This window comes from Sturnus vulgaris, chromosome 30 (assembly GCF_052056855.1).
Source record: "Sturnus vulgaris isolate bStuVul1 chromosome 30, bStuVul1.hap1, whole genome shotgun sequence".
Taxonomy (NCBI): domain Eukaryota; kingdom Metazoa; phylum Chordata; class Aves; order Passeriformes; family Sturnidae; genus Sturnus; species Sturnus vulgaris.
Window position 1 is genome coordinate 2,103,512 of NC_142272.1, and position 24,041 is coordinate 2,127,552.

General features: G+C 53.8%; 1 protein-coding gene across 3 annotated transcripts; it reads left to right on the forward strand.

The window, feature by feature from the left end:
* Positions 1-194: 194 nt before the first annotated feature.
* On the forward strand, positions 195-23,460 carry SLC4A8 (solute carrier family 4 member 8). 3 transcript variants are annotated; one of them, XM_088180604.1, is made up of 25 exons: positions 196-258; positions 4,759-4,840; positions 5,665-5,799; positions 7,294-7,429; positions 8,106-8,266; positions 8,746-8,931; positions 9,861-9,949; positions 10,040-10,197; positions 10,537-10,624; positions 11,234-11,380; positions 11,526-11,617; positions 11,959-12,133; positions 12,397-12,530; positions 13,374-13,619; positions 13,710-13,815; positions 14,615-14,776; positions 15,367-15,480; positions 15,936-16,097; positions 16,574-16,825; positions 17,950-18,018; positions 18,523-18,696; positions 19,152-19,289; positions 20,431-20,528; positions 20,955-21,058; positions 21,753-23,460. In XM_088180604.1, exons 1-24 carry the CDS (start codon positions 214-216, stop codon positions 21,040-21,042), a joined length of 3,237 nt encoding a protein of 1,078 aa, XP_088036730.1. In that variant the 5' UTR covers positions 196-213; the 3' UTR covers positions 21,043-21,058; positions 21,753-23,460. The 3 variants fall into 3 exon arrangements, with proteins under 3 accessions (XP_088036729.1, XP_088036728.1, XP_088036730.1); XM_088180603.1 differs by having other exon boundaries at positions 195-258; positions 5,665-5,821; positions 9,861-10,197; XM_088180602.1 differs by having other exon boundaries at positions 195-258; positions 9,861-10,197.
* Positions 23,461-24,041: the final 581 nt, after the last annotated feature.

Sequence of the window (24,041 nt, forward strand, 5' to 3'; positions counted from 1 at the left end):
GGAAACCCGCCGGGCATCGCCCCCCCCGGCCCTGCCTCCTCCCCCCGCCCTCCTCCTCATCATCCTCCTCCTCCTCCTCCTCCCGCCGGCCCTGGGCGGGGTTTGGCCCCGGCGCCGGGCGATGCTGGAGCCGGTGTGAGCGGCACCGGGGCTGCAGCCGGCGGCCCCCCCTGGCCCCCACCCCGGGGGGGTGCCCGGGCCCCCGGCCCAGCCATGCCCGCCGGCAGCAACGAGCCCGATGGGATCCTCAGTTACCAGGTGGGGGGCGGCGGGGGGGGGATCCCGGTCCCCCCGGTGCGGCCGGAGGATGCTCCGTGGCTGCTTCACTGCGGCATTTCCGACCGAGGGGGGGAAAGGGGAGCGGGGGGGGCGGGGAGGGGAGGAAATTGCAATGGGGGGGGCCCCGAGGGGCGTGCGAAGGGGGAGGGGGGAGGTGTCCATGAATTGGGGGCCGGGGGTGTGGGAAGGGGAGCCCGGCCTCTGAAATGGTGGGGACAGGGCGGGGGGGCGCAAAGGAAGGGCGAGAGGGGGGCGCAGGAGGGAGGGGAAGGGGGGGAAGGGCACCTGCACCGACTGGGCCCCCCCCCCCCCCCGTCCCTTCCTCTGCATCTGCTTGTGCCTCCTCTGCCTCCTGCTCCCCCTCCGCCCCGATCGGCCCCTTGGAGAGGGGACAAAGGGCCCTGTCCCCGCAGAGCCCCGCGTCACCCGGTCACTGTCACCCGGTCATTGTCACCCATCACTGTCACCCATCACTGTCCCCAGTCATTGTCACCCATCACTGTCACCCATCACTGTCCCCAGTCATTGTCACCCATCACTGTCCCCAGTCACAGCCCGGGGGGCTCCGGGGTTGTGCCCCCAGCCCGTGCCCGCTGCGAGAGGGGGGCAGGAGGCAGCCGGGTTGTCCCCCCCCGCCAGCGTCTCCTTGTCCCTGTCCCCCCCTGCCCCGCCCCCATGGGACCGGCTGGAGCTGCTCTGACCACCACAGGCGGGGAATTAATTAATGAGAGGCTGGGAATTAATTAATCTGCCTGGAAATCACTGCATGAAGGGAGTTTCTGTCCCCCCTGCACTGGTGACCGTCGTGTCCTGGTGTGACCAGCCTGTCCCTCCCCAGCCCCATTTTGGGGGTCCAGAGTGTGTCCCCTCCCCATTTCCAGTTGGGTCCAGTCCCAGCTCAGGTCCTGGCCCAGGAGGGGTCCCTGGGGGTGACACGGTCCGAGGGGCCCCAGGGATGGCTTTGTCCAGCAGGAGGGGGATGGAGGGGGGTGAGGGGAGGTCTCTGCTCTGCCACCTCAGCAGCCCCGGGTACCCCCTGCTGCCCTCATCCCATAAGAACAGTGGGCCAGTTATTAATTAATTATTAATTTCACCTCTGGTGAGGTGAGTGACATCAATCCTCCCAGCGCTGCTGGTGGCCACTCCTTGGGCTGGGGACCAGGAGACCTCAAGGCTGGTTCTGAGCCTTTGCTTGGGGCTTTTCCTCATCTTCAGTTATCCCAAAACATCCCCAGAGCAGGATTTTTTCTTTCCTAACCTGAGGAGTTGAAGGGAGTGAGAGAAACTGAGGCAGAACCTCCCAAAATCTCTCAGGGGGACACAAAATCCCAACAAAATATAAATTTGGGGAGGGGGACAGGACACCGAGCTTGTGACATGGAGGAGGATTGAAATGGGTTTTCCTGCTTTGCTCCAGCCATTCCCCCTTCCATTCCTAGTAGCAACAATTCCTTCCAGTCTCCCAAAAAATAACTTCCAGGCAGCCAAATTGAGGTTTTTTTCCTTAGAAAACAGCAAATTGAAACAGCTCTGGCTGCTCTGAAACCCCAGGGTGAGCGATGCCAAGCTCGGCGTCCCCTTCCCAGCCCAGTTTGGATGGTCTGATGGTTCCCAGGTTGGCAGGGGAGGAGGATGGAGAGGGAAGGCTGATCCCATCCACGTGTCCTGGGATGACTCGGGCTTTGGAGCCATCCCTCCTTCCTGTTCCATCCCATCCTAAACCCACGGCTCCACAGCTACTAAATCCTGAAATGCCCCGAATTTCCTCAGGGGAACAAGGGAACAACCCCTCCCAGTCCATCTAAGTGGCCGACTGGCACTGGGACAGTTTGGAAATGGTCCCCCATTTCCTTCGGTGGCACCTCCGTGTGATTTTGGGGACACTGCTGTCCAGGGAAGGACGATGGGATGTGGGAGCATCCCTGGACCCACAGGTGCCCGCCTGCCCCTCCTAAAGCTCCTGGAGCTTCAATCCTGGTTCTTAACCCGGCAGTGGAGCTCCGAGCTTGGATCCCCGCGGGATTTTCTCTGCTCAGCCCTCGGTGTCGCCTTCCCCGGCCGGGTCATTTTACAGCCGGGTCACCTTTCCGGGCAGGTGACCTTTGAGTCCGGCGGCGCCGGGGAGGGAGCTCATTAAAGATAACGAGTCTGGAGGATGGAGAGGCTGGATTAGCTCAGCTCGGGAAGTCAGGCAGAGCTGGAGAGCGAGCAGAAGGAAAACGAGTCTGAGCCGGAGCCTCTGTCCTGTGGCAGGACTGGCTGTGGCTGATGAGGATCTCCCAAGGGATGGGGCTTGTGTCAAAGCGAGACCTTCCTGGAATTCCCTGATTTTCTGCAGGAAATTTGGATGGAAATCAGCCCTGCCCATGATGTTTCTTTTCCTGACCTTTTGTACCTCACTTGTTCTTTGGGAATTTGGGTTTAAAATCCACCCAAACGCTGATTGTCCTTCCCCTGGCAGGATGTGGTGTTCTCATCCAGTTCTGCAGAATTTTCCTTAAAACAGAGCCGGGTTCTTTCCCTCCACTGTGTTTTCCAAGTGGGCAGAGTTTTGGGGAGCGTGGCTGTAAAAAACCCCTGGGTTGGCACCACGGATTCGGATTCCATCCCTTTTTGTCTGTGGAGCTGAGGGACACAAGGTGCCACCTTGTCCTGGGGGACTCTGACTCCCTGATCCATCCGGAGTCCCCCAAAACCAGGGAGTGCCACCAGGATGAACGGGGATGGGATGTCCTGAGTGGGAAGGGACCCACAAGGTCATGGCAGTGACAACGTGACCCTTTCTGGGAGACCCCGGGGAGCACGGCCGGGGCTCTGCTGGGGGCTGTGCATCCCCCAAGGGAGACAAAACTCCCCCAGATCCTGCTGGATTTTCCCTGGAGTGCAGGACCAGTTTGACAAAATGGGGGAGAAAGAGGCTGCCTGTGTCACCCACGGGAGGCTTGAATCTGCCAATCCCAAATCCCTCCCTTTACACCCCCTGCCACTTCATTAAAATTCCCATTTTTAATTGCCATTTATTGAGCCCTTTCACCCCGTGCCTTTTCCCAGGTTGGAGTTTGGCCCCTTTTGGCAGCTCTGGGTGCTCAGGGTGCTGGGAAGGGCAGGAGGGGGCTGAGAGGTGGCACTGGAGGGGGGATGGAAAAGCCACTGGCAAGGGAGAGTCCGGCTGCTGGGCAACCTGGGAATGATGGGGAGGGAGCAGCAGTCAACTCTGGAATTGGGGCTCAGGAACCAGCAACCCATTCCCAATGGGAAGGTCTCTTCCTCTTCCTCTTCCATCAAACTCACCAGTGACTGGGACCTGAAGGTTTTCCACCCATTGGTTAAAGCAGGAATTTGGGTGATGAAGAGCAGATTCCCTGTTGTTTTTCAGCTGAAATCATAATCCATTTTTCATTCTCCATTTTCCAGTAACCTCATGGTTGGGGCATCATTGGCAATACAAGGGCAGGGTTTGCTTGATGGTACTGGAAATTTTCCTTCCAAATTCCAGTTGTGGTTGCTCTGTGCTGGTTCCCAGGGCACGAGGGAGTTGTTGCTCCTGGAATTTCATCCAGCAGCCCTACCAGTTCCCCCAGCTCCCTCAGGGTTTTGCTCCTTTTCCACCTTCAGTTTTAGGAATCAAAATCTGGGTGTGATTTTTGTTGTTTGAATCATTTTCAGTTGCCACAATGGCATTGACACGAGGATGAACCTCATCCACTCAACCTCCCAAACCTTTGAACCTTTAAATGAGGAATAACTGGGGAATTCATAGAAAATGTGGGTGGTTGGGCATTGCAGGGGATTTGTTTGCACAGGTGATGGGATTTTGGTTTTCTCGGGTTGTTCAGGGGGACAAGGAAGGGGAGGGTGAGCAGAGGTGACCTCTTTCCTTTAGCATTTGAGGCATAAAAGAATCATGGAATGGTTTGGGTTAGAAAACCATGGGATCATCCTGCTCCACCCCTCTGCCATGGACAGGGAGCACAGGTCGCTCAGAAATCTCAATTAAAAGATGGAAAACGCTGATTTCCATGCAGAACTTGCACCGAGGGGAGCCTGAGACTTGCTGGGATGAAGAGTCACCTCTGCAGGACCTTGGGGACTTCTGGAGGGCATTGGTGGCCACGTCCTGTGGCCAAGAGCCACCCAGGGAGTCCTGCAGGAACCACCCTGAGACCAAAAGTGGCTCTTTCTGCCCAGCTTGGAAATCCCTGTGTATTTTTTCTTTTTAAAGAAAGGAACCACAAAAACAAAGTAGGCAGCTGGGGTTTTTTAGGTCTGAAATGCCCAAATTTGGGTCTGAAGTCCCTCTCCACGTGTAATGGACTCCCATTGTGTACAACACAGATGGGTTTATTTGGGAATGGGAAAAAAACCTTCCTTGTTTTTCGGGCTGTGCCTGGAGGAGGAGCCGTGGTCCTCATGGAATGGACAGGGAGGGTGGAGGGAGCTCCACAGACCCATCCCCAAATTTTCCCTTCTCCTCGTTAGAGACATGACGAGGAGGCCGTGATTGACCAAGGCAGGACGAGCAACGTGGTCAACATCCACTATGAGAAGGAGGAGCTGGAAGGTGAGATCCTGCTGGGATCCTGCTGGGATCCTGCTGGGATCCTGCTGGGATCCTGCTGAGATCCTGCTGGGATCCTGCTGGGATCCTGCTGAGATCCTGCTGAGATCCTGCTGAGATCCTGCTGGGATCCTGCTGGGATCCTGCTGGGATCCTGCTGGAGGGGCCACGAGACCCTGGGAAAAGTCCCCACAACGCCCCTTGCCCGTTGTCACATCATGAGCAGCAAAACCTGCTGTGGTTCTTGATTAAACAACAAATTATTGATTTATTTTTTAATGCTCTGGCTTTTAAAAGCCCTGGTGGAGGCCCCGGTGTGAATTGTGTTCATGGGGTTGGATAATTCCCATCTGCTTTTCCCACAGCAGCTGCTCCTGGCTTGGAGAGGGCAGGAGAATAATTTGATGTGTTTGATTCCCTGTTTTCCTCCTGGAGTTCATTGTCATGGGACTCCTTTGATCTTTCCTTGTCACCTTCTGCCATAAAAAGATTTCAAAACTATAATTATTGTATTACCTCCTGCTTAATGAGCGAATCTGAGGGCTGTGGGTGGTGGTGCTGTCCAGCCCAAGCTGGAATTTGAGAAGGGTTTTGGTCACCCCAAACCATCCCTTTGTGTGAAGCTTGAGTAAAACGGGCTTGGAAAAAAGGACAAGTGTGGGAAAGCCAGGGATGCACTGAATTTACATGAAGGGAAGCCAGTGTGGGATTTTGGGCGTGTCCTGTGTGGGACCTTGCTGATCCCTGTGGGTCCCTTCCGTGCCTGTGGGTGCCCCCTGGGGCGGCTGCACTGCCTGGGCCACCAATGATTCCCGCCGTGTTCCCAGGACACCGGACCCTGTACGTGGGCGTGCGGATGCCGCTGGTGCGCCAGAGCCACCGGCACCACCGCGCCCACAGCCAGAAACACCGGAAACGGGAGCGGGAGAAGGACACGGTGCCCGCCGAGCAGGGATACCAGTGTGAGTCCGCGGGGATACCAGTGTAAATCCTGCAGGGATACCAGTGTGAGTCCGCGGGGATACCAGTGTGAGTCCGCGGGGATACCAGTGTGAGTCCGCGGGGATACCAGTGTGAGTCTGCAGGGATACCAGTGTGAGTCCGCGGGGATACCAGTGTGAGTCCGCAGGGATACCAGTGTGAGTCTGCAGGGATACCAGTGTAAATCCTGCAGGGATACCAGTGTGAGTCTGCGGGGATACCAGTGTGAGTCTGCAGGGATACCAGTGTGAGTCTGCAGGGATACCAGTGTGAGTCTGCGGGGATACCAGTGTGAGTCTGCGGGGATACCAGTGTGAGTCCGCGGGGATACCAGTGTGAGTCCGCGGGGATACCAGTGTGAGTCCGCGGGGATACCAGTGTAAATCCTGCAGGGATACCAGTGTGAGTCTGCGGGGATACCAGTGTGAGTCTGCGGGGATACCAGTGTAAATCCTGCAGGGATACCAGTGTGAGTCTGCGGGGATACCAGTGTAAATCCTGCAGGGATACCAGTGTGAGTCTGCGGGGATACCAGTGTGAGTCCGCGGGGATACCAGTGTAAATCCTGCAGGGATACCAGTGTGAGTCTGCGGGGAAACCAGTGTGAGTCTGCGGGGATACCAGTGTGAGTCTGCAGGGAAACCAGTGTAAATCCTGCAGGGATACCAGTGTGAGTCCGCGGGGATACCAGTGTAAATCCTGCAGGGATACCAGTGTGAGTCTGCGGGGATACCAGTGTAAATCCTGCAGGGATACCAATGTGAATCCTGCAGGGATACCAGTGTAAATCCTGCAGGGATACCAGTGTGAGTCCGCGGGGATACCAGTGTGAGTCTGCAGGGATACCAGTGTAAATCCTGCAGGGATACCAGTGTGAGTCTGCAGGGATACCAGTGTGAGTCTGCAGGGATACCAGTGTGAGTCTGCGGGGATACCAGTGTGAGTCTGCAGGGATACCAGTGTAAATCCTGCAGGGATACCAGTGTGAGTCTGCGGGGATACCAGTGTGAGTCTGCGGGGATACCAGTGTAAATCCTGCAGGGATACCAATGTGAATTCTGCAGGGATACCAGTGTAAATCCTGCAGGGATACCAATGTAAAGTCCTGCTGTAGTGGCCACCATGAGACTTCCCAGCCAGGTCCCCATGGATATTTTGTGTGGCTGTTTTATCAAGAAGTGGTTTTTAAAGGCAAGACTCCCCTTTCCCCAAACTTTTCTCTGGCTTTGGAGTTAAATCCATAATGGATTTAGGGATCCTGGTGTAAAACGGGAGGCGTGGGGAAGGAAAGCATCCCATCCTAACGGAGCATGGGATGGAGGCTCCACCTCCCCGGGGCTCTGTGGGAGCTGAGGGAGAGGGGCCAGGCCAGCATTTATGGCTGGACTGGTCCCGGTGTGATGCCACTGGAATGTGGGCGTGCTGGGAGGGACCCAGGCTCAGTAATGGGATTGGGAATCTCCTCCTGTCCCCAGACACCCCATCCCAGCGGGTCCAGTTCATCCTGGGCACGGAAGAGGATGAGCAGCACGTCCCCCACGACTTGTTCACGGAGCTGGATGAGATCTGCGTGAAGGAGGGGGAAGATGCTGAGTGGAAAGAGACAGCCAGGTAAATCCCTGGGATTTGGGAATGGCAGGAAGCTAGGAGGGGTTGGATACTGGGAAAAGGTTCTTCCCCTACTGGAACAGCTCCCCAGGGAAAGGTCACAGCCCCAAGGCTGCCAGAGCTCCAAAAGCGTTTGGACAAAGCTCTTTGGGACAGGGTGGGATTTTGGGGTGTCCGGACAGGGCCAGGGATTGGACTTGATGATCCTTGGGGGTCCCTTCCCACTCAGGAGATTCAATGGTTCTAGAGGTCAGGGAATGCTTGGACATTGAGATTTGGGGATTAGTGAGATTTTCGGGGTTGTCCTGGGCCAGAAGTTGGACTTGATGGTCCTTGTGGGTCCCTTCCAATTCCAGAGTTTCCATGATCCTGTGATAAGTCCCTTCCATCTCTGGATATTCCATGATTTCAGAGGTCAGGGTCAACGCTCTCAGTGGGATTGTTGGGGTGCCCTGCACAGGGCCAGGGGTTGCACTCTGTGACCCTTGTGGGTCCCTTCCTTCCAGCTGAGGATATTCCATGATCCTGCTGCCAGCTGTGGTGGCAGAGGAGTCCCTGTTCTCTGGGCTATGGAGCTTTCCCAGCTGCAGGAGCTTCCTCCAGCCACCCCACGGTTTCATCCGAGGGCTTGCCGGGCTGGAGCCGTTTGTTTCTGGCTGATCCCACCCCAAACCCACAGGTGGCTGAAGTTTGAGGAGGACGTGGAGGATGGGGGCGAGCGCTGGAGCAAACCCTACGTGGCCACGCTGTCCCTGCACAGCCTCTTCGAGCTGCGCAGCTGCATCATCAACGGGACGGTGCTGCTGGACGTGCACGCCACCAGCATCGAGGACATCGCCGGTACCGGGGGAACCTGGTCCCCAAAATCCTGCCCAGGCATCGGGGATTGCAGCTGCCCCCGTGTGCTTTCTAGGATGAGAGTGGGGTTTGGGTGTGCAGCTCTTGCTGGCAATGTGGGGTCCGTTGGGAAACGGGTTTTGGGTTAGGGAGCAACTGGACAAAGTTCTACAGGAAAAAAGGAGAATATTCTGCAGTAAAAGGGAGAATGTCCTGTAGCAAAAAAGGGGAATATTCTGCAGCAAAAGGAGAATGTTCTACAGCAATAAAGGAGAATGTCCTGCACATTTTTGAGTATTTCAGGACCTGGCCCTTTGGCTCTCCCTAAGAGCTGACCCTCATTCAATAACGATTCCAGGCCATTTCCTCACATTATTACATTGATTTCATTTTCCCTTCACACCCTGGCGTTCAGGGCTTTGAAGGCAGGGTGGCTCTGGCAGGGCAGGTTCACGCTCTGACCTTGTCCCTGTCGCACCCAGACCTGATCCTGGCCCAGCAGGAGCCGTCGCCAGAGTTCGACGAGCGCACGCGGGCCAAGGTCCGGGAGGTGCTGCTGAAGAAGCACCACCACCAGAACGAGAGGAAGAGGAACAACCTGCTGCCCATCGTGCGCTCCTTCGCCGACGTCAGCAAGAAACAGGACCTGCACCTGCTTGAGAAGCCAGGTGAGGTTCACAGGGCTGGGAGCCAGGTGAGGTTCTGCGGGGTTTGGAACCGGGTGAGGTTCTGTGGGGTTTGGAACCAGGTGAGGTTCTGTGGGGTTTGGAGCTGGGTGAGATTCTGCGGGGTTGGGAGCCAGGTGAGGTTCACAGGGTTTGGAACCAGGTGAGGTTCTGTGGGGTTTGGAACCAGGTGAGGTTCTGTGGGGTTTGGAACCAGGTGAGGTTCTGCGGGGTTGGGAGCCAGGTGAGGTCCTGTGGGGTTTGGAACCAGATGAGGTTCTGCAGGTTTGGAACCAGATGAGGTTCTGCGGGGTTGGGAGCCAGGTGAGGTTCTGCAGGGTTTGGAACCAGGTGAGGTTCTGTGGGGTTTGGAGCCAGGTGAGGTTCTGTGGGGTTTGGAGCCAGGTGAGGTGTCTGCCAGGTTTTAGCAGCAGCTGGAGGTTTCTGCCAGGCTTTACCACAATGTGAAGGTGTCTCCAGGTATTTGGCACCAGGTGAGGGTTCCTGCTGGTTTTTTAGCACTGGGTGAGGGTTTCTGGAGGAGATTGCCACTGGGTGAAGGTTTCTCCAGGGATTTGGCACCGGGTGAAGGTTTCTCCAGGGATTTGGCACCGGGGGAAGGTTTTTATTAGGATTTGGCACCAGCTGAAGTTTTTTATTAGGATTTGGCACCAAGTGAAGTTTTCTCCAGGAATTTGCACTGGGTGAAGTTTTCTCCTGGGGCTTTAGCTCCAGGTGAGGTCCTCTGCCTGTCTTTAGCCTGAGGTGAAGGTTTCTCCAGGGATTTGACACCAGCTGAGGATTTCTCCAGGCTTTGGCACCACATGGGGGTTTCTGGGTGGATTTGTCCCCATTAGACTTGCTCTGGCAAATAACAACCACCCCAGCTCCTCCTTTCCTTCCTTTCTGAGTGTCTTTCTCTTCCCTCCCAGCCCAAACCCTCACCCCTCACCCTTCTCCCACCACTGCAGAAGCTAAAAACGGGGTGACCCCTGAGACCAGTGCCATGGACCTGAGCAAGGTGAGACCCCTGCACCTCTCCCACACCTCCAGGGGAGCCCTGAGGGTTTTGTTTTTGGGGGATTCCCTAAGAATGGCTGGTCCTGCCCAGGCGGAGCTGCACTTCATGAAGAAGATTCCCAGCGGAGCGGAGGCGTCCAACGTGCTGGTGGGAGAGCTGGATTTCCTCCACCAGCCCCTCGTGGCCTTTGTCCGCCTCACCCCAGCTGTGCTCCTGTCGGGAATGACAGAAGTTCCCATCCCAACAAGGTCTGAAGGAGAAACACAAAGTTTTTATTTAAAAAAACAAACCCCAAACCCACCTGAAATTGCCCCACGATTTGGGACCCAAGGGAAAAAGTGGGAGCTGCACATTTCTGCCATGGCACTCCTCACCTTCCTCCCTTCCCTGCTGGATCTTTGGAACCTATGGACCAATTTTAATGAAAGCGGCCCCAAAATGAGATTTGTGATTGGTTTTGGTGAACAATTCAGCCCCTGGAGGAGGCAGGGAACCAACACGTTCCCCTTTGAGGTCCCAGGGATTTCCCGGGGTGCTCTTGGAGTGAAGCCCCATTCCCCTCTCTCAGTTTGGTTTTCCTTGCCCAGGTTCCTGTTTGTTCTGCTGGGGCCAGGAGGAAAAGCCCATCAGTACCACGAGATCGGCAGGTCCATGGCCACCACCATGACAGATGAGGTGTGACAGATAAGGGGGATCTCCAGGTCACTTTTGGGGTTCTTCACCATTCCCTGTCCCTGGAACAGTGAGGAAGAGGATTTGCTGTCCCAGCCCTTCATTCTCACCCCCAAACCAGGCAGATTTACATCACCCCAAATCCTGGGGGCTGAAGTTCCCCCTGGGGGCATCCTACACCCCATCCTTCCCTACGGGGTACCCAGGACATTGTCCCCAGTGGTGGCATCTCCTGGGCCAGAACTTCTCTCCTTTAACACAACACCTTCAGTGTGGCAGGGCAGAAATCCCACTGGGATTCCTTCACCTCACCCTTCCCACATCCAGGGCTTCCCCATCCCAGGGGTGGCACTGCCAGGGTGGTGGAACTTCTCCTCCTCCAAGCCATGAGGGAGTGACCTCATGGAGGAGATGATCACAGCACCACAGTGCCCGGGTTCCTCCTGCTGGGGGGACATTTCCAGCAGGAGATTTGGGGAAGGTGATCCTGGCATAGCCAGAGGGGAGCTGCCCTGGGGAGGACACCTGGGGCAGGTTGTGCCCTCACCTGGGGCGGGTTGTGCCCTCACCTGGGATGGGTTGTGCTCTCACCTGGGAGTCTCCTCTGGGCAGGTTTTCCACGATGTTGCCTACAAAGCCAAGGACCGGGCTGACCTCGTGGCTGGCATTGATGAGTTCCTGGATCAGGTCACGGTGTTGCCGCCAGGAGAGTGGGACCCATCCATCCGAATCGAGCCCCCCAAAAACGTCCCCTCCCAGGTGGGTGCTGCAACAACAACCCAAATTCTGGTAAACTTGGAATTCCTGGTTTGGCACAGCCACACCCAGGCCAGGAACAAAACCAGTTGGTGGTTGATAATACACCTGAAGAATACCTGTTTTGAGTTGAATTCCATGTCCACAGGAAAAGAGGAAGATGCCAGGAGCTCTGGATGAGAGTTCTTCCCACAGCAAACCAGAGAAACACAGCGGCCCTGAACTGGAGCGGACTGGGAGGTGGGAGCTCTCCTGGTTTGGGGCCTTCTTCTGTTTTGCCCCCAAAATCTGAGCAGGCACCTCCCTTTCCAGCAGCTTTTGGGGTCACTTGGATCAGTTGAAAGGGCTCCACGTTGCCACCTTGCTCCCCTGGGCTGGGCAGGGGACATCTGGGGAGGTGGGAGATCTGGGCAGGGGGGACACCTGGGCAGGTGAGCCCAGCCCCAGCATCAGCACACTCAGGTTTCCTGGCTTTGGGGCGGGGGCAGTTCTGGAAACACGTCCAGGCGTTTCTGCATTTTCTGCACAAAGGACACCAAAGGAGCTCTCCCAGGAGACCAGCCTGGTTTCCCTCCCTGCAGGCTCTTTGGGGGTCTGGTCCTGGATGTGAAGCGCAAGGCCCCATGGTTCTGGAGCGACTTTCGGGACGGTCTGAGCCTGCAGTGCCTGGCGTCCTTCCTGTTCCTTTACTGTGCCTGCATGTCCCCTGTCATCACCTTCGGGGGACTGCTGGGGGAGGCGACCCACGGCCACATCGTGAGCTCCTCTCTCTATCGGGAGCGTGGGGAGGGGGAAACGCCCCAGAGTGACCCCCCAGCCTGGTGGAAATTGTCCCTGCCCATGGGGAGTGTGTGGAGCCCAAACCAGTCCCCACCGACCCAACCCGTTGGTCCCTTCCAACCCAACCCTCTCTGTAATCTTTGAAATCTCTTGGCTGCTGGGAACTTCCTTTAGGTTTTTTGGGGGGGTTTTTATCCCTCATGATTTATTTACTCCCTGCTCCCTCTCTTCCCTTTCAGAGTGCCATGGAGTCACTGCTGGGAGCATCCATGACAGGCGTGGTTTATTCTCTCTTTGCTGGCCAGCCCCTCACCATCCTCGGCAGCACTGGACCTGTCCTGGTCTTTGAGAAGATTCTCTACAAATTCTGCAAGTGAGATGTTTTTCTTCTATTTTTTTTTGGGGGGGGGGAATTTTTTCTTTTTTTGGGCAGGGAGAAGATGTTTTTGTTCTCATTTTCTCGGTGGGAGTTGTCAGATTTGCTGGGTCACAGTGGTCTCATGCTGCTGCTGTCACACTGGAAGCGTGAGAGCCCTTGGGCTTGGGGGTCATTTGGGGTTTTTGGCTTGGGGTCATTTTGAGATTTTAGGGTTAAAATGAAGCAGTAGGAGAAGGAGGAACCAGAGGCTCTGGATGGATGCCCAAGGAAGGTGAGAAAAATCACTCAGGTTTGGGAATGAGGGAGGATTTGTTTTCCACTGAGTACAAAACTTTTAAACCTGTTTTTTGCTGGAAGAGGAAATAGATTTTGCCCAAATATCCATGTAATTTTCACTTGGAATATTTTGAGTTTTGGGGATATTATTGAACAAGTAGGAGCTTTTCCTGGGAAATAGCTCTTTTCTATGACAGTCTTTTCCTCCTGGTGACTTTGGTGTGAGATTAACCCCCCTCACTGGAATTAAACTTCTCACTCAGCCCCAAGCTGGCTGTGGGTGACTGGGGCAAACCCAGCTGGTTTTGGTGTCGGGGCTCTGGGGGATGTGAGAGAATCTTCACAACCTCCATCAGCCTTCAAGGCATTAAGATAACATTAATTAATGCTAATTAAACACTTGGCTTCTCCACCCACACCCTGCAACCTCAAGGACATGGAAGCCTCAATTACCACCTTCAACCTCCACACGCTCCCACATTGTTCCTCATGTTCTCTGGAGAAAGCCTTGGCTCCAAGGCCAGTGCTGGCCTTTCCCCAGGAGTTTTTGTGGTTTCCCAGGGAATACAAGCTCTCCTACCTGTCCCTGCGGACGTGCATCGGGCTCTGGACCGCGTTCTTCTGCGTGGTGCTGGTGGCCACGGACGCCAGCTGCCTGGTGTGCTACATCACCCGCTTCACCGAGGAGGCCTTCGCCTCCCTCATCTGCATCATCTTCATCTACGAGGCCCTGGAGAAGCTGAGCCACCTGCGGGAGACCTTCCCCGTGCACATGCACAGCAAGCTCGACCTCCTCACCATCTATTAGTGGGTGTTGTGTTTCCTCCTCACCCCTCAGCTGCCTCTGGGCTGTCCTGGTGCTGTTCCCTCAGCCCTGTCCTGGTTTCCCTCCTCCAGCTGTAAGTGTGAGCCCCCGGCTCATCCCAGCAACGAAACCCTGCGCTTCTGGCGGAGCAATGGGATCAACGTGTCGGGAATCACCTGGGGAAACCTCACAGTGACCGTAAGTGCCTTTGGCCACCAATTCCTCAGGGAGGCCAGGGGAGGCCAGGGGCGTTCACAGCCACCATCTTCAGGTGGCTTTGGGCTTCAAAGTGCTCTGGGAAGTCCCTGCTTAAGTCTCATGAGTACTGTTAACCTGTTTGGTCCTGGGAGGGAGAGTTCACCTTGCCCATCCCACCTGGTCCAGCTCACTTTGTCCCCAGCCCTGGGGATAAGAACTGTCCCCCTCAGCTGGGTTGTGGGACCTCGATCAAGGTTGAGTGCTTTGATTCTTGGAGCATTTGCAGGACTGAAGTTCCTGCCTGAAGGCAGTGATTGGCTCCCTTAATTGCTTCCTAATGACTCCAGGCCCTGTTGTCTGTAGGGTCTTGAGTGAATTTGCATGTCTGAGCAGCCCCACAGGGACTGTCCCTGGGAGCAGAGCTCAGGTATGGGACAGGAGCTCCTTGGGACATCTCCAGCCCCTTTTGGCCTTGTCCTGAGAGCTCTGACTGCAAAAGGGACGATTTGTCTCTTTTTCCATCCCATGGTTGTCCCAGCCCTCCTTCCCTGTTCCCTCTTTATCCACAAATTTCCAGCTTTTCCCTCCTCTCCAGTGTTTTGCTCAGCCATGGTGGAGTGGAGGATGTGCTGTGGGTCCATGGTGTCCCACCCCACCCCACCTCTGCTCCCCTCTGCAATTCCAGCTCCGTGTGTCACTTGTTCAGCCGCTGCTGCCCATTACCTTGCACCAAGACCCTCAACACCCCCCTCCCCATTATCCCAGTTTTCCTCCCTGTCCCGGTGCTCTGTTTCTCCAGGAATGTCGCTCTTTGCACGGGGAGTTCCAAGGACCTGCCTGTGGACACAACGGCCCCTACGCGCCCAACGTCCTCTTCTGGTGCTGCATCCTCTTCTTCTCCACCTTTGTCCTGTCGAGTTTGTTGAAGAAATTTAAAACCAGCCGTTACTTCCCTACCAGAGTAGGTAGAAGGTGGTGGCCTGTGCCAGACTCCATCTCCTTTCCCAAAATGCTGTTCCTGGAGCACTGCAGGATTTGCCACCGCTCAGGAAAAGCTGACCTGGGATATCCCTCCCTCACTTCCATGAGTGCAGAGAGGTTGTAGCATTCCCCACCTGCCTCATGACCTCTTCCAGAGCAATGTTTTTGGCCCAGGCAATGGGAAATCAGCTCTTCCAAAGTTTTTTATTTCTTTTCCCCTTCTGAGCATCGTTTGCTGGAGTGGCATTCAAATGAGGAGTTGCCATGGAAAAACAGGAACGAATGATGCCTCAGTGCCTTATTCCCATTTTACCCAGAAGCGTAGCACCTTTCCTAATTTTTAGTATTTTTGTTAATGCCTGAATTAAAATTTGAATTTGCCCCCTAATTAAACTTTTTCTACTTTCCCACACCAGATCCCCAGATCTCCAACGTGGCAGCAATACCCATCCAAGGGAGCATGTCCTTGGAGCGGTGGGATTTTAGGGATTAACCAATCCAAGCATGGTGGGTGTCCCCAGGTTTCCCATCTCGTGTCTGGCCCCTCTCAGCCCCGGTTTCTCGCCCCAGGTCCGATCCACAGTGAGTGACTTCGCTGTGTTCCTCACCATTGTCATCATGGTGCTCATCGACCTCGGGATTGGGATCCCGTCCCCCAAGCTCCACGTCCCCCACATGTTCAAGGTAACGGGGTTGGGGATTGGTGGAGAAGGCTTTTTGGCACCTCAGGTACCACCAGGTGATGTCAGGGCAGGTCGGGGCTGGGCTGGAGGAGGTGCTGATGGTGGAACCATCTCCTCTTCTACATCCAAGAGCATCAGTCCCCCCCTGGAAATCAGGAGGCAGCCCCAAAACCAGACACTGAGCAGGAGAATCACAGGGCTGGGCTGGAGGAGGTGCTGGTGGTGTGAGCATCTCCTCTGCCACATCCAAGTGCACCAATTCCTTCCTGTCTTTTGGGAAAACAGCCCCAAAACCGGGGCAGAGGGGACTCTGGGACAGAGGACACTGGCACAGCCAAGTCCCCTGGGAGAGAGTGACACGAAGCCTGGGCTGGGAAATGCTTGGACCCAGGGATGGAGGGGAGTGGAGGCCAGGGAAGGGTTGGGGCTGGGAGCTGATCCCACCACGTGTTGCAGCCCACCAGGGATGACCGTGGGTGGCTCATCAACCCCATTGGACCCAACCCCTGGTGGACCGTGTTGGCTGCGCTCATCCCAGCCCTGCTCTGCACCATCCTCATCTTCATGGACCAGCAGATCACGGCTGTCATCGTCAACAGGAAGGAGCACAGGCTCAAGGTGACCCCATCCCCACCCCACTCGGGCTGCAGGGCTGGGACAAGCTCCTGTCCCAAATGCTTTGGGAAGGTTTGGGATAACACCAGGCTGCCTGGCAGAAGCTCTGCTGGACACAGGGAGGGGAAGACAACTTTTGGGAGCAGCAAGAGAATCTTGGAATGATGTGGAAGGGTGGGGTTCTTGCCAAATGTCAGGGGCAGCTGGGGTGGGGGTCTCAATGAACTCTAGGGATCACTCAGAGCCACGTCCTACCTGCAAGTGCTGGGAATTCCTTCATGAATGAAAAAGGAATAAATTTAAAAATTGGTATAAAACCCTCCAGACCCACTTTGTCTAATCCTGCCGGATTTTCATGCAAGACGTGAAATCTGCGTTTGATTCCAGTTCTTATTTCAAACCTTATTTACATTTCCCAGGAGTTGTGCTTGAGCAGGGTTTGAGTCCCCTGAGTCCCCTGTTCCATTTTTGCTCCCCAGAAAGGCTGTGGGTACCACCTGGACCTGTTCATGGTGGCCGTGATGCTCGGGGTGTGCTCGGTGATGGGGCTGCCCTGGTTCGTGGCCGCCACCGTGCTGTCCATCACCCACGTGAACAGCCTCAAAGTGGAGTCCGACTGCTCCGCGCCGGGCGAGCAGCCCAAGTTCTTGGGGATCCGGGAGCAGAGAGTCACCGGCCTGATGATCTTCGTGCTCATGGGCTGCTCTGTCTTCTTCACCTCTGTGCTCAAGGTGAGAGCGGGATGGGAACCACCTGGTGACCCACGGGAGTTTGGGAGGGGATGTGAAATCAGCGCCTCTCTCCCTCAGGAGGTGATGCCCAAGTCAGGATGGGAGCCAGCCTCGGTGACTTCCCAGCCCTTCAGACCCAAACAATCCAAATCCCTTAATTCCCAAGTGTCCACCAGACAAGTGAGAGGGATCCTGGCTGGATCTCACCAAAGCTGGTCTATCCCCGCCCTTCCCAGCTGGATTGGAGAGAAAATAGAGCAAAAAGATTCATGGCTTGAGATAAGAACAGAGACAGATCCCTCACCAATCATCATCATGGGAAAACAGGCTGGAATTAGGGATATTAATTGAATTTATTAGTGTCAAAATCACAGCAGGACCATGAGAAGTAAAACCAAAGCTTAAAATCTTTCCTTCCTTCTTTCCTTCCTTCTTGGAATCCTTCTTTCCTTCCTTCCTGGAATCCTTCCTTCCCTCCCTCCCTCCCTGGCCAGCAGCAGGTCCATCCTAGAGCCAGCTGGAGTTGGCTCTGCCAGACATGGAAGAAACTTCCAGCAGCTCATGGAGGCCATCCCTGCTCCCCAGACATTGCCACGCAAATGGCAACACACTCATCCCCGTTTTGGGTTAGAGTTCAGCATTTTCAGACAAGCAGGGCTTTATTCACCTCCCCAAGAGCCTCATAAGAGCCATTCCCAGGAGCTGAACCCTCAGAGTTCCCCTCACAGGCTTCCCTGCCTGTTCTTCCCACCAAACAATCCCAACTCCAGGCTCAAAAGGGACTCAATCCCAATTCCAGGCTCAAAGGAGATGTCACTTCCATGCATTCCCACAAGAGTTTTTCGAGATCATTTTTTACCCCCACAGGAGGTCTCAGATGGATGAAATGTGGCCCTAATGGATGAAATCCCCTCTTTGTCTCCAACCTCTCTGGAAAAGAGGATTATTCTGATGAAATGTTACTAAAAAGCTCAGCCTGACACAGAGAACAAAATCTGTGCTGGATAAAATCCAACATGGGAAAGCTGGGAATCTTCAGGCAGTGCCTGAGAAAGGAGTGGTGAAAGAGAGTGTCAATACTGCAAATGAAATGTAAAGCCATTAATTATTGCATTTTTCCCCAGTTTATCCCGATGCCAGTGCTTTATGGGGTCTTTCTGTACATGGGGGTCTCGTCACTCCGAGGAATCCAGGTATGGCTGCTCCGGGGAATTTCCTCTCCCTGAAGGTCTTGGGATGGGAAAAAATGTCTCTGAGAGCAGGAAATTCAAATGTTCTGTGTCAGGGACTGATGGGTGGAGACTCAGAAAGTTTTTAGGGCTGGGAGGCCCCAGCTTAGCAGTGGCAGGGCCCAGTTCAGCAGTGGCAGGGCCCAGCTCAGCGCTCTCTGTTTCAGGCTTTAGGACAGGTTGGTGTTTGGTGATGGGAAACTGGGGGAATTCGGTGTGAAGGGAAGAAAATTCCACTGGTGGGAATCCTTGCTGGGGATTCCCTGGGCCAAGAGATGCTGACAAGAGAAAAACCTGGAATAATTTGGAATCTGGTGGGCAAAGCCAGGTGGTTTTTGGATGGCGCGAAGGGAAAACAGGTGCTGCTCCCAGGAGGAACAGAACAGGATCCTGGATTTCTCCTTGCTCCTGGAAACTCCACATCTCAGCAGCTCCAGGAGCTTTGGTAGTGCTCCCTTTTCCCTGCAGTTCTTCGACCGCCTGAAGCTGTTCTGGATGCCGGCCAAGCACCAGCCGGATTTCATCTACCTGCGCCACGTGCCCCTGCGCAAGGTGCACCTCTTCACCCTCATCCAGCTGCTCTGCCTCGTGCTGCTCTGGGCCATCAAAGCTTCCCGTGCTGCCATCATCTTCCCCATGATGGTGAGAGGTCGCTGTAGGGGCGGGGGTGACACACACATAGACACGCTACACCTCAGAAGGCTAAAATCCCATTTGTTACACTTTTATACACTCTACAAAGTTTACACTCATTGGTTACAGTAGATCAACACAACATTCATTGGTGTAAAAATCTATGCCTCTGTTTCCCCCAAAACTTTACTTTTCCCAGCTCAGGTTCCTTCTTGCTTATCTTCTCCTTCTTCTTTTCTTGGTCTCCAGGCCTCGATAGAATACTTTTCAGAAATAACCCTTATCCATTAATCCTCTCTGGCTCACAGAGCAGCTGTGAGTCTCTCTACAGTGAGAGATGACATTCCTGGTGTTCCCAGGGTTCCTGATGCTCCCAGTGCTCCCCAGTGCTCCCAGTGCTTGCAGCCCTGCAGGAATGGAAGCACCAGCTCTGGCCTCACCCATCATCCCTTTCCTTCCTGAAGGTTTTGGCTCTCGTTTTTGTCCGGAAAGTGATGGATTTCTGCTTCTCCAAGCGGGAGCTCAGCTTCCTGGATGACCTCATGCCAGAAAGCAAGAAGAAGAAGTTGGACGATGCCAAAAATGAAGCCAAAGAAGAGGAGGTAATGCCAGGAGCTGGAAACCTCCTCTAGGCTGTGAGATTCTGTACTGGTTTGAAAACAAAACCAGTGAGAGACTCCAAGTCAGAAATACAGTTTAATAGGAAAAAATCAAATACATTCAATAGTACAAAAGAAAAACCACTGGCAGAGTGAGAACACAGCGTGGCACTGCACTGGTTAGGGTGGTGGCAGCAGTCCAGGTGAGGTGCTCCTGTTGAAGCAGTGATCCTGTAGAAAGGTCTGGTGGCTCTTGTCCTCTGGAACCCAGTGGGTAAGGGGTTGGTGTTCCAAATCTCAGTTTTTATCTGGGTAGGAAATTCTTGGCTCCTGCCCTGGCTGGAGCATCTCCCAATGGGATGATGGAATTTGATCAGCCCTGCCCTGGGACTGCATGGCCATGAACAGGAGAGATCTCCTGGAGGGAGGATGGGCTGTGGGCAAGATAAAGAACACTGCAACACCTGATTTTAACACCTGGCCCATCAACAGCAGATATTCCCCACAGAGATCAGGATCACTGCCCCAGCTGGTTTGACAGATGGTGACAGAATTCTCACTTTTGGGCACATCTTTACATTGTAACCTAGGACAGATTCCCTATTCATGTCACAGCTCATCCTTAAATCTTGGAATCGTGGGATCATGGAATGGGTTGGGTGGGAACAGACATTAAAGCCCATCCAGTGCCACCCCTGTTGTGGGCAGGGACACCTCCCACTGTCCCAGGTGCTCCAAGCTCATCAAACCTGGCCTTGGACACCTCCAGGCTGGAGGAAGGGATGGGAATCCACGGCTTCTCTGGGTAACAGCTGTTGAGGGAACATCAGAACTGAATCAAACAGATCTCACAGCCTGGATCCCACATTCTGAACTTTTTTCTCTAAACTGTCAGGGAGTTTCACACCTGAACAGGGACATTGTTATAATTTTTAAATGAATCTTATAATAAAAATAATGATATTTCTGTCATGGTTTGTTCCCAGCAGTGTCACTAACCCCAGGCACACCCACAGGGGAAGGTCTTTACCTGCTGCTGAAGGTGCCAGGGGTCAGAGGAGAGGGCAGCATGCCAGGTTTTTACTGGAATTTCATTGATTCCCTCTTGGATCAAGGAAAGAGAACTTGATTCATCTCTTTTCAGGAGTCCCAGAAAATGATGGAAGCGGCTGCTGCGAATTCTGTTCAGCTGAAGCTGGGCAAGACCAGCAGGGTGGACACCCCAAAGCCCAGCAGTGACAGGTAAAGCTCCCCCAGGTCAGGACCCCTGGCAGGAGCAGTGGGAAGTGTCTGGCTCAGGTTTCTCCGCTTGCAGATTTATGTCCAGTCATCTTAGTGGGAAAATCCCAATTTACTGGCAATTTAGGAGGTGGTGGCACAGCTCTGACCCCACACAGTGGCTGCATAATTCCTGTTTTATTCCAAAACTGCATCACCAGTGGCTTTCTGGCATCTGGAGACCCTCCTGCTCCCACCTGAGAGGTGACAGGGGGAAACAGGAGCTGTGGGTCTGCAGTTCTGAGGCTTGATTCCCAAAGTTCCTCATCAGCCAAACCATCCTCTCCAGCTGAGCTCCGATTTTCCAAGCACTCCTGTTCCCCTGGTTCCAGTGCTCCTGGTGGGATCAGACCCATCCTCATGCAGCACCATGTGGAATATTCCTTGCAGGGCTGATCCTTCCGAGATTAACATTTCGGACGAGATGTCCAAGACCACGGTGTGGAAGGCTCTGACCATGAACACAGAAACGCTCTGAATGCAGGAGGAAAGAGGTAAAAGCCCAGCTGTGGTGGGACCCTGTGGGGACAGCACATCCCAGGGCGTCCCTGTGCTTTGGCCGAGCAGAGGGCACATTCCTGGGAGGAGCAGCAGGACCATGGAGAGCGGCCCCTCTCCGCACGGAGCTGTGGGGGCTGCACCCGGAATCCCGAGATCAGACTGGGACCCCACACACAGAGAGGCACTGAGGGGCTGGGGCATCTCCAGACTAGGAATGGAGCAGGAGAAGGGCTGGAGCAGCGGGAGGAGGGTCTGGAGAACTCCTGAGGGACCTGGGGGGCTCAGCCTGGGGAGAGGGAGGCTCAGGGGGAACTTTCTGAACTCCCTGACAGGAGGGGACAGCCGGGGGGTTCGGGATCTGCTCCCAGGGAATAAGGACAGAATGAGAGGGAACAGCCTCAGGTTGACCAGGCAAGGTTCAGGTTGGATACTGGGGAAAATTCCTTCATGGAAAGGTTGTCCAGGCCCTGGCACAGCTGCCCAGGGCGGGGGTGGAGTCATCATCCCTGGAAGAGTTCCAAAATCTCGGATGTGGCACTTGGGGACAAGGCCAGTGGTGAACATGGTGGTCGATGGTTGGATTTGATGACCTTAAATCCCTTTTCCAATCTGGCCAATTCCCGGATCTCTGTTCTGGGTTTCCCACTGCTGACACTCTCCCTCTTTTCCCCCTGTTCCCACGTTTAGGCGCCTCGACGCCCCCGTCGAGGAGCAGGGATGTGACTCAGGGATGTGCCAAGGCAGACACGGAGGAGTGAGCGGCTCGTTTCCCACCGAGGGGTCCCACAAAGCCATGCAGAGTTTCCTGTTCCCCGGTGCTGCAGCCCGGGGTGTCCGTGTTGTCCAGCCTCGTGTGTCCGTGTGTGTGTTTGTTGTGCAGTGGTGGAGGCTCCGCTACCGCTTCCCATCAGTTCTATTTTTTTAATCTCGAATTCCTCCTCTCCTTCCTCTCTTTTTTTTTTTTTTTCCAAATATAAACTCTGAATGTACAAAACCATTCCCTGCTTGATCTGGCACCTTCTCCTTCCTCACAGCCGGGGTTTTGGTCTGGTTTGGGATCCTCCTTTGGATAATTTCTGTCTCTTACTGGTACAAGAGGGATGCTCTCCATGGTGGTGCTGGGAGCATCTCATAAATTGGGATGAACCACCCCTGAGCATTCGGGATAAGACAAAGAAAAAGCATTTCCTCCCTATGCTCAATTTCCCCATCTTTTCTGAGACTCCTTTCTGGGCTCTGCCACCGGCCTGAAAGTGGCAAAATCCAGAAATGTCCCTTTTTAGTCATAAGGGAAGCTTAAAAATAAAATCCCTGGATTTTGGTGGTGGGAGCAGCCAGGTGAGATGTGGAGCTCTGCACTCCCAGAACCCCTGCCCTTGTTCCTCCACTTCCCTTCCTGTCACCTCCCTGCACTCTGGATTTTCCTTCACCCTTGTCCTTGCAGAGCCTTTTCTGAGCCAGCAGGGAATTGGGAAGTGCCTTTTGCTCCTCCTTTTCCCTGCTGCTTTGCAGGGAGAGCCTGGGAAGGCCCTGAGGTTCTCCCCATTTTGGGGGCTCGGGGGGCTCTGGTGTCCCCCCGGGATGTGTGACTGAGTCTGGGGGCCATGGAGCTGGGAAGGGAGAACATTCCAGAGGAGAAGGAGCTCCCCCAGCCCTCGGGAGGTTTGGAATCTGCAGCTGGGACAGGGGCACGGCCACTCCTGCCTTAGCTCATCCCACCCATCCAGGAGCCTCTTCCTGCACGGAACCGCCCCAAAAGGACAAAGGCTGGGGAGAGGAAGAAGATGTGGAATTGCTGTGAAAGGATGGAAGTGCCACCTCCCCAGGCAGGGCAGAACTCCATCACATTTGATGGATGGGGTTTGGGAAGTGGAGTTTGACTCCTGCCAGCCTGGGATGGAGTGGGAAAAGCTGCCTTGGGCTGTCAGGAAGGAGAGGAGGCTGAAAAATGAAATAAGGTCTGGAGAAAGGGAAAGTTGGGATCAGTGGGATCCTACACTTGGGCAATTTTGGTTTTCCTGTTTTCTTTTTCACTCTGGAAGCAGAGAGATGGGCTGGAAATTCCTCAACTTCCAGAGGAAGGAAGGATTCCAGGAAGGATTCCAGGAAGGAATTGTTAATTGTTACTTATTAATTATTATTAATTTTGGGGGGATTTAATATTTCCTTCTGCAGGGGAAAATAACAGAGAGGGAAAAGCTTCCACAAACGGTTCCTGGAGCTGCTTTAGGAACAAACCCAAAATATCTTTGGAATGACCCAGAAAGTGAAATCTGCCATCAATTCCCTCCCACTTCCAGAGAATTCCCAAAAGGAAATCCATGGGAATGGGGATGACACAGGCTGTAAACAGGGAATAAATCAAACAGGGAATAAACGAGGTGCTGACACTTTCTTTGTGTTGTTTTTGTGCTCTCTGTGAAAATTATGAAGTTGTTTCTCTTTCTGATAGACTGAAATAATTTTATTTATTTTATCCCAAGGGAGTTTGGGAATGCTTTGGGCTGGAAATAAACCAAGGGGGGAAATTTTTAATTTAAAAAAATATTTTTAATTTATTTTATTTTTAGAATGATATGATTTTTAAATTAATGTATTTTTAATTTTAAAATTATTTAATTTAAAAATTATCCTACTTTTGCATTATATTTTCAAAGTATTTAATTTTTAAACTCTTCAATTTTAGAAGTATTTTCTAATTATTCTATTTTAATTTTTTCCCAATTATTTTATCTTAAAATGATTCTATTTAAAAAATAATATATTTTTAATTATATATTTTAAAATTAAATTAAATTAAATTCATTTCTCACTGAGAATAGCTGTGTCACATGTGTCCCCTGTGCCAGCCCTGGCTGTGCTGGGACTCCAGGAATACCCTGGAGAGGTGAAATTCTCCATCCAGAGCTGTTCCCTCTGTGCCTTTCTGGGCTTTTTTGGGGCCCACTTGCCCTGTAATTAATTAGAACTAAATTA